At 32.3% G+C, this 11731-nt stretch overlaps 1 protein-coding gene across 2 annotated transcripts; it reads right to left on the reverse strand.

The window, feature by feature from the left end:
- Positions 1-2730: 2730 nt before the first annotated feature.
- On the reverse strand, positions 2731-5848 carry LOC9301358 (DNA topoisomerase 2). 2 transcript variants are annotated; one of them, XM_021034419.1, is made up of 9 exons: positions 5227-5848; positions 4834-5126; positions 4684-4748; positions 4315-4587; positions 4145-4188; positions 4020-4060; positions 3598-3862; positions 3387-3504; positions 2731-3210 (listed from the first exon to the last, which is right to left on the reverse strand). In XM_021034419.1, the coding sequence occupies exons 1-9, from the start codon at positions 5755-5757 to the stop codon at positions 2909-2911; spliced, it is 1932 nt and encodes a 643-aa protein (XP_020890078.1). In that variant the 5' UTR covers positions 5758-5848; the 3' UTR covers positions 2731-2908. The 2 variants fall into 2 exon arrangements, with proteins under 2 accessions (XP_020890078.1, XP_020890072.1); XM_021034413.1 differs by having other exon boundaries at positions 3598-3912; positions 3995-4060.
- Between the last annotated feature and the right edge of the window lie 5883 nt (positions 5849-11731).

Raw genomic sequence — 11731 nt, forward strand, 5'->3', positions numbered from 1 at the left:
TATTGAAAAGGGCATTTAACAATTCTCTAAAAGATTCGTAGCATAAGAGTGCATGATTTCTTATATTCGATTTAAATTAATAGTTTTTGAACGTCTATTATCTAAATTGATATTTCTGTTATATTTTACTGTCTCAAATTCTTAATATTTAAATTAATTAAAAAAAAAGTTCTGAAATTTGGGATTATTATGTATTATATATATATATATATATATATGATTGTATATTTATATATGATTTTTTCAAAAATTTGTTTAAAAAAAAAAATAGAAAACTATGTCTATATATATTGCTAATATGGGGGAGTAAATTTTGGGATATTGCTAATATGGGGGAGTAAATATTTGGGATATATATAATGAAATAATAATGCTTCTAATGACTTCTCTAGTGAAATGAAATATAACACGTTCAAAATGTTGTAATACTTCTCAAATAATAGTGTAAGGGATTTAATAGAAGCCTTACTCACTTAAATAATTTATTAATTTCTTTCACATATAAAAGAATTTTACGTGTCTGATTTTTAATAAAACTAAATAAAAGCTGGTTTACTTTTCTTTTTTGTCGTCTCTTCTTTTTTCCTTTCTAGTTTCTATAACGAATTGGTTGTTGCTTCTTAATTAGCCAAGAGAAAACAAATAAAAAAAATCATATTGAATGTCATCTTATTATTCTTACTGCTGAATTTTGTTTTTTTTTTTTTTTTTTTTGTCTATATTGTTGAATTTAAGGTCAAAATTTGCGTCAACTCGGAATTTACGATGGTTACACATGACAATCATGGGTACAAGCAGTCCAAGTTTTCTTAAAAAATCATATCGCCGTCCAAAATATATGTACATATGCATCCGAAAAGTGGGAATGATATATGAGTCTCAACGTTTATTGGAATTTTATTTTTCACATTTCGGGTTTAATTCGGACACGAATTAAATTTTTAAGATTTGGTCAAAATATTGAATAAAAAACTATAAAAGAAGTATGCTATTTATTATAGTTAAAAGTTAAAACTCTGTTTTTTTTATTAGTTAATATCACAAAAGTATAAACAAAAGTAAGTCTTATTGGTAAGATAAGGATTAAGGACTGCTTTGATTGATTTTAACATGTTAGGTTAATGAGAATTGAGAGGCCACTGACATTAGTCAAATGTTACTTTCTTCTCTTAAGATTGATATAAGATAATAGAATATGAAAATTCTATGCCATCTTATTATATAAAGTTGGGTTTTCGAAGTTACTAACTCAAGAGATTGCGACACGTGTCATATCTAACGGTTAGAGATTTAAAGATAATGTTAAGAAAATTATAAATTAAATAATTTAATATGTAAAAAGATTTGTGTTTTTGAACTAATTAATAGATTTGGAAATTCATACAAAAATCATGTGTTATTCAATCATTGATTTTAAAATCTTTATCAAAATCATGTGTTATTAGTTCGATGATTTATAAATACTAATTAAAATATTATATTATTCGTTTAGTGATTTGTTTTGGGATTTCAAAATTCATTTTTTAAAAGTTAGTTGTGTTTTTGAACTAATCCATATTTCTGGCCTTTTTTAAAAGTTAGTTGTGTTTTTGAACTAATTAATAGATTTGGAAATTCATACAAAAATCAGGTGTTATTCAATCATTGATTTTAAAATCTTTATCAAAATCATGTGTTATTAGTTCGATGATTTATAAATACTAATTAAAATACTATATTATTCGTTTAGTGATTTGTTTTTGGATTTCAAAATCCATATTTTAAAATAATAGGATTTGAATGGATTTCATAGTGAAAAATAGAAGGATTCAAATCCGTGGGTAAACACATGTTATTTCAAAATTCATATGTCTTGATTTCAAAATTATTAAAGATTTCCAAATTCGATGTGGATTTACAAATCCATAAACCAATAAACCCCCCTAAGACTTTGAATGTTTACTAGGACCATGAATGGCGAACGATTCTTGGATTCACCCCTAGGGGTGAATCCTTTTTATTCACCTCCTTCTAACTAACCAATCAAAATTAGCCATATCATCTAAATAAACTAATTAAAATAATTAATAATATTTAAATAAAACAACTAAATTAAATCAATTATGGATTCCACCAATTAAATATTTTATTTTACAATTAAACAAAATTATATATCGGTTTAGGTTTATAAAGGAGTGGTTAGGGTTTAGATTTTATAATTTTTACGAAATTATATGTCGGTTTGGGTTTATAAAGGAGTGGTTAGGTTGATGTTATATAAAAAAAAGAGGGTTACGGTTTAGATTTTACAATTAAAAAGAAATTAGATATCGGTTTGGGTTGACAAAGGAGTGGTTAGGGGTGAACTTATATGCCGGTTTTACAAGTCACTTCAATTGAACCTTGTTCTCCATACATGGACTTAAGGTAATTATCGAATCAGTGTGGTTATTGAATTTTGATTTAAGATGTTACGAAGTTAGCCAACTTAACTTAAGATAGATAATAAACCAATTTTTGTGGTTATACATACATACATTTTTTTTTTTTTTTTTTTTGATAAAGATATACATACATTACATACGTTAACGAATCATAGAAATAATCCCCAAATTATTTTTAAAGCTAACTGACTTGAAAAAATGACCAAAATTAGATTGTGCCATCATACACAATCTCGCTTATTTATGCTAAACCCAGAAGATCCATATGATTAATGAGACCAACTGTGACCAACCAAAGAGAAGAAAATGATTAATGAAACTAAATGCATAATCAATAGAGAAAACAGAGTTTTGTGCCAATCCTTAGAGAAAATAAGTCTTTCATCAGAATAATAACACCAAACTCTAAAGAAGACGAGAGGGAGAAACTAAAGTTTGAAATTAAGTTGAATCATTATCAACAACCGAGTTAGTTCTCTCTAACTCTACTCATCATCTTGATCGTCTTCAATGTCATCAAACTCAGACTCATTCCCAGATTCACTCTCCGAATCACTCCACCACACATACCCCCTATTCGCAAAAACATCTCCAGATTTCTCTGACGATGAGTTTCCAGCTGCATTCTCGCTGCTCTCCTCTTCCTTATTAGCCAACCTGCTCATCACTGAACTACTCTTCTTGTTAAACGGAGACGATCTCAGCTTCCTCACTTTCTTCTCCGGGGACACTACCACGTCGTCATCATCGTCATCCAGAGAAATTTCTTTCGCTGTTTCAGTTGTTTCTGTTGACACAGAAAAAGAAAAGGCTAAACTTCAGGACAGGCATTACATGCAAGCAGTTCTGTTTGATCAATGTTTCTTTGTCAAAAATGTGATTGTTATTAACAGCTTACTGTTATATTAGATCAAACCTAGAAAAACAAAACACAATGAAAAACAATTTGAGCACAAGACTAACCTGTGTCCATTGCTGAATTTGAAGCCTCTTTTGTTACAGATTCACTGGCTTTCTTTGGTGCCGGTTTCTTTGGCGCCTGTCTCTCTTCATCGGGTTGAGCATCTTGCTTATCAAGTTCCTGCGATAAGAGGAAAAGATGTATCAATGACAAAATGTGGTAATTTCCTAATGTGAAGCGTTATAAATAAGGCTTAGCATTGTGCATCCTTACCTCTAGTTCTTTGAGCCTGAGGGATTCCGGTGTGGCGTTTTTCAAGTCTTCAACTGCATCCATCATTTGATCTCTCTGTGCCCTTACCTCTTGTACTGTATCTGTAATCAAAACAGACAATTGCAATAGGTAATTATAGTATGAGCTTTCAGCTGCATTAGTTGCTCCAGCAACTGCTGCTTCGACAGGCTTGGCATTTTCCAGGATTTCTGTGAACCATTTTTCTCTCAACTTCTGATCATTAGCTATCTCTAGTTTCAGCAGCTCAAGTTCCCGATTCTTCAGCATAATTTCCTGATTCTTCAGCATAGTTTCCTGTACACATCACAACACAGTTAATGTTAGATCATTGCCTTAATAAGTAAAACCTCAAAAAAAAAAACTGAACTTTTCTAACCTTTTTCTTCTCATAGTATTCAAGCGTGAGGTCATCAACCATCGATGGAAAAATATGAGTGCCAGGCTGAATGGGAAAACAGGGACATCAGAACATGCATATATAACAAGCAAAGCACAGATATTTTAAAGATAACTCAATCCATCATACCTCATAGTTCGAAAGCAAGTTTTCCACCACGCCAGATTTGGCCACTAAAACAAACATTATATAGAAAAGAAATCATTAAGGACTCTTCTTTAAAGCAGTTACAACACTAATATAAAAAGATGGATCAAGCAAACTGAAAGTTCACATTTCTTTAGATCAACACACGATACCTTTCTGAAGGATATTTTCTGAAAGTTGACATTTCGACCCGAAACTTCTCTCTGGAAGAGTCAGTGTTTCTTTTGTTTGAGAATCAAACGCAGGATTGTCAATCAGAGCATTGACAAAGACCCACAGATGGTTCTTCACATTATGAGTCTTGACATTAGGGTATTTCTTCTTTTTGTTCACAATACCCACAATGTACTCTGTGACCTGGCTGGTCACATAATCAACATGCGTACCACCCTTAATTGTCGCAATGGAGTTGACAAAGCTAACCTGTTAGTAGCCAAAAACGAGTTTACTCATTCATCATGAAGAACAAAAGGTAATAATAGCCAGCCATTATATATATATATATATATATATATATATATGTTGAAACCGTCCATCACTTAAGCTCACACAAACTTCCCATCTATCATTAACTTTCTCATTCATCCTACTCACACAAAAACTCAAAAAGATCAAAATCTATTCCAAGACACCAAAATTGTTATAACTCAATAACGAATCATAGAACAAACCTTGGGAGAGGCTCAGTCCTTGATTTACTGGCGGCACTTAAGTAGAGATCAACATAATCACTGAATGACTTAATTGGTACTCGTTTTCCATTCAGGTCAACTTTGACAGTCTGTCCCAAACAGCCAGCAATATCAAACACTCGCTTACTCATTAGAGCAACCACATCGTTCTCCAATTCAGTCATGTTAAACTTCTTCAAATCAGGCTTGAATGTAACCTTCGTCCAATTCTCACCCTTATTGCACTTGGTTATAAATAGTTTAGACATGTTCCCCATATTGTTTTCAAAGACCTAAAACATCACCAGTAATGTCAATCAAAATTCCTCAAATTACTCTAATCAATCGAAATCTAAAACTCAACACAGAAAGCAAATAAAACGATTCCAATACCTGCTTATACTTCTTGAGTGATCTCTTCCCATCTGCAATCTCTATAATGAATTCAGTAGAGAAGATGTTTGTAAGCGTAGCACCAAATCCGTTTCTTCTACCAGTAGTCTTCTTAACATTATTATCGTAATTCCTCCTCAACCAATGACCAAAAAAAATCCCAGGCACAAAAACACCTTCTTCAAGAGGAACTCCATCACCACTGTTACACACACTAATCTGATTCTTCTCAACATCGATCACAACTTTGACAGAATCCATAGACGGATCTCTCCGTTTATTATCAGCAGCATTCACAAGGATCTCATCAAAGATCTTATACAATCCAGGAACATAAGTAACAGAACGACAAACCATCTCTTCCTTCTCATAAACCCAAAGCGTTTGGGTATGTTTCTCAATCGATCCTATATAAGAATCAGGACAAAGTAGGATATGCTCAATTGTATTCCCAGCGGAAGCTAGCGATGATGCCGGAGCCTTCGCAACATTGGCGTTGTCGATGTTTTGCATCGGGAGCTTCGAAGCCATGTTTAAGAGGAACGACGAGAGTTTCTTAGAGATGGATCTAGAAATTAGGGTTTTTTTTTTTGGGGAAGAAGAAGAAGAAGGATTTTAATCTAGTCGGCCCCTGTACTCAAAATCCATTCCATTTAGCCTCGTAATAAAATTAATATAGTTAATAGTTTATTTTAATTCAGAAAAATAGTAAAAGACAAATAAAACAAGGAGTTTTCACTTATTTACGACCTAACCAGTCAGTTGGATCTAGATCCATATGACTTTCGGATATTTTATCCCCAAAGTCGAATCCAAACACTAATTTCCAAATCACCTTTTTTTTTATTTCTCCTCTCTACGACTTTTTCATCTTTTTCGTTTCTCTCTGTCCCGAGTCAACAATCCGACAAACACAAAGCTTTCAATCTCTTTTCTTCTTCTTCTTTCTTCTTTTTTTTTTCTCTCTTTTCTCGATTCCATCGATACTCATTCATCTTTTTCATCTTCCCTCTTCACTCGTTTCTATCGATCCAAAGATCCGTCCTCTCTCTTCTTCTTCGTGAGAAATTCGCAGTGAAATCGAGAAATCCGCCGTGAGAACTCCGTCGTGTCTTCTCTTTGTAAGATTTCATTTGTTTGATCCCTAATTTTGTTTTATTGTGTTAGGTTTAATTAGGATTTGATTTCTTCCAATTTCTTCTTCTCTGTGAGGGTTTGATATGTAATTCTCTTTGATTTTGTTTGAAACAAATGCATTTTGAATGGAATTTCGATTACAATTAGGATTTTTTATGATTACAGTTCGGATTTTAAGATTACTAATAGGATTTGAATTACAATTCGGGTTTGAAATTCGGACCACATGTAGCTACTTTTTCTTGTTTTTATTTGGAGATATTGAGTGAAAGTTGTAACTTTGTTTGTAAACTCTTCTTAAAATGATTGATTTCTCTTGGTCAATTTTGGAAGAAATCTGGTTTCAAGTAAGTTAATAAGGAGTGGATTGCAGACATAGATGAAATTTTTTGTACGTATATATTAGCCTATAACATTTGTTTCTCTATTACGAGAGGAGGAAAAGGAAAAGGAGACTGAGACTGAGACTGAGACTGAGAAGGAGAAGGAGAAAGAGAAGGATAAGGAGAAGAAGAAGCAGAAGAAGACTTGGTGTGTTCAGATGTGTTTTGGTTTCTAATGTTATGTATGAATCTAAGTGTTTAGGTACAAATGGTACACTTATGTACAACTATGTATCTGGGTTTGTATGAATCTAAGTTTTTTTGACAGAAAAATCACCAAAAAACTATGAGTCAAAGTGTTTTGATGAAAAAATTCACAACAACACTATGAATCTACTAAGTATGTTAAAAAATATATAGTGTTGAAAAAAAAAAGTATTTTACTTTTTTTTTTTTTTGGTGAATCTAAGTATTTTGATTAAAATAAAAAATAAAAGAAATATCTACAAATATCTAAAAATATCTGAGAAAGATCTAACATAAATATCTAAAATTTGTTCATAGTTGTACAGTTGTACTCGGTTGCACATTTTTGCTCATAGTTGTACAATATCGAGAATTTAGTAAATATAGTTGTTATCAACTCTAAATTAATTTTTGTGGGTGGAACCGATGGTATTGTCTCATCAAAATACCATTTCTTTGTATGAGTGTAGTTATATTTATCAAAATACAAGTATTTCAAAAATTTAAAATTTTTTAGTTCAAATCTACAAAGTAACAATGGAAGTATAAGGTTGTTAGTGTATGAATGTGAGATTTTGTGATAAGAATTTCATTAATTTAGGAAAATATGAATTTTTTTGTCAAAAACTTCTTGTGTAGTTTCATTACCACCGAGTATGCATTTTTTAAGATTTTTTTATTTGGTTTTAAATTTTCATATTATATAAAACTCTGAAAACTAGCTAAGGCAATAGACCTTAGTTGTACAGGTTGTACTTAGTTGTACCAAGACAAAACAATTTAATTTGTATAGATACGATAAAAAATTCAACCAGAGTTGTATCTGTTAAAACTTAGTTGTACGAAACAGAACAAGTAAGTTTCACAAACAAAACCAATACAAACAACATCGCTTCTTAAATCATCCTAATAATGGCACTTAGAAATCAACCTTGGTCACCCTCATCGTCCCATCAACGTCACCATCATTGTTACCATCATTGGTAAACTACTCACCTAAACTACTCGGCCTCTTCGACCTCTTCTTACCTCATTTTCTTCTATGTTCTCCAAAGCATAAGCACAAGCAAATTAAAGCGGACTGAATTCTTTTTTATTGTCCCTGAAAAAGAAAGAGAGAAAGAAAATGGTCTATAATTTTATATTTTTCGTAGCAGTCCATCAACATAGTTGTACTCATTTGTCCCAATTGCACCAAATTTAGGGTTTCGGTAATATTATACTTAGTTGTACCTAATGGTTTCAGTTGTTCCAAATCTACAATTCCCAATTTTTTCTACCAAAAACTGCATTCAAGCTACGAATTCAACTTTTCTCAATCATAATTCACTAAAAAACAAGTATACTTACTAGTGGATAGAGAAGAAGAAGTAAACAACGAGCTTTAATGGTGGATGGAGAAAAAGAAATAGAGAGGAAATATGTCATTGAAGATGCTTGAATCGTAAGAAGAAGAAGAATTTGATTTTTTTAAGTTTTTTGATGGAGAAGAAGAAGAAGAGATGAGATATGTCTTTGGAGATGGAGAAGAAAAAAAAAAGAAGAAGAAGAAGAAGAGAGGAGAGGAAATATGTCGTAAGAAGAAGAAGAATAATCTCATTTTTTAAGGTTTTTGGTAGTTAATGAGAGGGGAGAGAGAATGAATATGATTGGTTGCTTTTAAGAATTTGTTGGTAATAAAATTTAATGTAGAAATAAATTGGATAAAAGGCAAGGGTATAGTTGGTTTTTAAATGTACTGGGAAGGAGAGGGGGTAGTGAGAATAAGTGAGGGTTTTTGAAAGAATGTTTGGAGGAAAAGGGGCTAGAGATATTTAATTCCGAAGAAGAAGAAGAGCTCAGAGAAAGTTTTCGGCTTCTTCGTTCCCTTAACGAAACGGTTAAAGAACTTCTGATCCATCTAGGTCAGTCCGAGGGTCTAATCTTTTCCGACTACGACGCCGTTTTTAGACGAAACTTATCTATGGGCCCATTAATCATATAGTCTCGGCCCAAACGAAAATAAATGTCGACTCAAAATTTTTGTCGATTTTACAAGTAAAAATGAAAATCATTAATCTTGGATTTGAATCCTAGTACCAAGATCTTTGATACTATAATCAAACGCAAAACTCATTAATCTCATTCAGAGGTATAATTTACAGTCGTTCAATCATATACACTAGGATATGACCCGCGGTACACCGCGGGATAATTTTTTTTTTTACTATTTTGTTATAAACTTATGAATTTGATGTATTAATTTTTTTTTTATTGGTACCGTAACGAAAGTTTGATTATGTATGGTTTTTAATAAGATTTTACCCACGGTACACCGCGGTCTGCGGAATAATATTTTATTACATATAACAATATTGATTTTTTACAGTTTTTTAATTAGTATTAGAATTATTTGATTTAAATTTTTAGTGCCTTTAGATTTAACCCGTAGTATATATGTAATTTAGTAATTAAGTATTATAGTTACACATTTAAAGATATCAAAAGACACTAACAATTCTATTTAAATCCTACCTCGGATTATTGCTAATTGTAACCCGCTCCACTATTAAATCTGCGAATTTTTAAATATAATTTTTTTCAAGATTGTTTTTTTCACATTGAAATATTGTATTTGTTTGATCGATATGAATAATTATAATCATATTCAACTATTTAATATTTGAATAATATAGTTTTTGTTGTTTTTATATCTTTTTGTATTTGTTTTGGTAATTTTTTGTTTAACTGTTATCGCACCTACTGGCCAACCCGTCATCAAAATCCCGCAACGCATCCATTTTTAACTGCTGGACCAGCCGTACAAAACGTTAAATATCGCTTAAACCGCAACCTTCCGTTTCGGTAACTGTCCATTTTCGCAACTGCTCGTTTTCACAAATTCTTTTAACTGCAACTGCATTCGTTCGTCTAAACCAGTTAGGCTTTAAATATGGTGATATTAAAATTATAAAATATAATATGGGTTTAAATTATTAATTGACAACAACATTATTCCTTCATGTTTCTTATCTTATCTCAAGACAAATATTTTTTATTAATTTGAAAAAGAAAAAATAGGTAACTAAGTTAACTTTTGATCTCTCGAAAAAAGGGGAAATGTGCCAAAAATGTAAATGTCATTTTTTAAATTGAAAAAGGTTTCCAATTAAAATGCATGAGAAATTCGAACCATAATTGCATTACTTAAAAAAATTTACCCAGCCCACGTCATTTTTTTGTTGGGTCAAGCACATATTTGAGATTAGACTACAAAACCCATAAGCGAAAAAAAGAGAAAGAATAGAAACCCATCATTAAGTAGAAACACATCTCAACCAATATTTACAAAAAAAATTTGTTCATGTGAAGCGACTAAGCATTTTCATGGTTGACGGAGGATGACGCATCTCAGACCGTGAAGCCAATTTAGTGAAGAAGGTGAAACAATTATGATGTCAATTTGGTGGAGCAATCAAGACCAGCTTTGAAGCATCTGGGAAGCAAATTTATGATTCGAGTATCTATAGGTAGAGATTCTACTCCTAATTAAAATATCAAAAAAGTTCAAATGAAAATTGTTCTACCATCTGCGATTGAATCTCAATTAGATAAAAGCAACCGACTAATCTATCAATTGAAGACAGAAATTCCATGCATCTGCCATTGATGTTATTTCTTGGGAAAATTCGATTTCTTATCATTTTGTTCATGGATTCTTAAGGTAACTGATTAGAAATTTTAGATCTTATGGTTAATGATAGTACGTCTTCTGATTCATAAATTTACAATTATATTGCAAACAATTAGATCTCATAAAATAATTTGTAATGTTGTTACAGTTACAATTTTGCACAACGTCTAATTAAAAAGATGGAGCCACTCAAAGGGCTGGTAGAAAAGTTGCTTGCTTCAGGTAACTTCATTTACCCAGGCTGGTTTGGCTCTTGGAGATCTCAGATCAGTAAAGGATCTGTATGATTTTAAGACTTTGTCCGTGCTATTCCTCATTGGATCCATCTCTATATTCCCTGCAACCCTAATCAGAAATCCAGATCTGCTCCATACCAATCATCCAAGGTCCAAATCCAATTTTCTTCTTCTTCTTCTTCTTCTTCTTCTTGGGAACACGACTTCATCACCGCTCTAAGTAACAATGGCCTTTACGCCGTCGTCTCTCCTCCCAAAAATCTTTGTGGTTATAAGAAGCCTAATCTTCTTCTAAAACCATCTTCTTCGACGCATCGTCGCCTTCAGGTCATAACTTCTTACGACAATGGAGTTCTGGGGTAAACATCTCCTATTTCCCACACAGATCTAAAAGCAAGGTTGGTCTTTAGTTTCTCTTACTTTCGGTAAAACTCTGCGGATGAAATCTTACTCTCATAGGTCTCGTCAGCAACAGAGTTTACTGATAAAGAATCAGAAAAGCATGACGAATCTGATGATGGAGAACAGGAGAAGCAACAAGGGCTAAAGCAAGAACGTGAGAGTTTGGAGAAGAAAAGATGAAGAAGGGTTGAGAGGAAGAACAAGCAGAATTAGTTGACGATTTGAGTGTAGTAAAACAAAGAAATCAGAGTTATCCTTGCTCGAGTATGATTATGTTCCCAAGCTGGTTGTATTCGTGGATTCGAATCTGCCATGTCTAGCACGCCAAGTGTTCGACGATATTCCACACTTGAATGTTGTCTCTGCTACATCGGAAATATAAACGGTAATGTATATGTCCTTTGCTTCGAGACAGAACATGAGTAATGATGATGGTTGGTTTAGTTTCTAGGTCTGGAATTGAGAAGTTAGAATGAAATTGGTTAGTA

The sequence above is a fragment of the Arabidopsis lyrata genome (assembly GCF_000004255.2).
Source record: "Arabidopsis lyrata subsp. lyrata unplaced genomic scaffold ARALYscaffold_8, whole genome shotgun sequence".
In the NCBI taxonomy this organism is placed as follows: Eukaryota; Viridiplantae; Streptophyta; class Magnoliopsida; order Brassicales; family Brassicaceae; genus Arabidopsis; species Arabidopsis lyrata.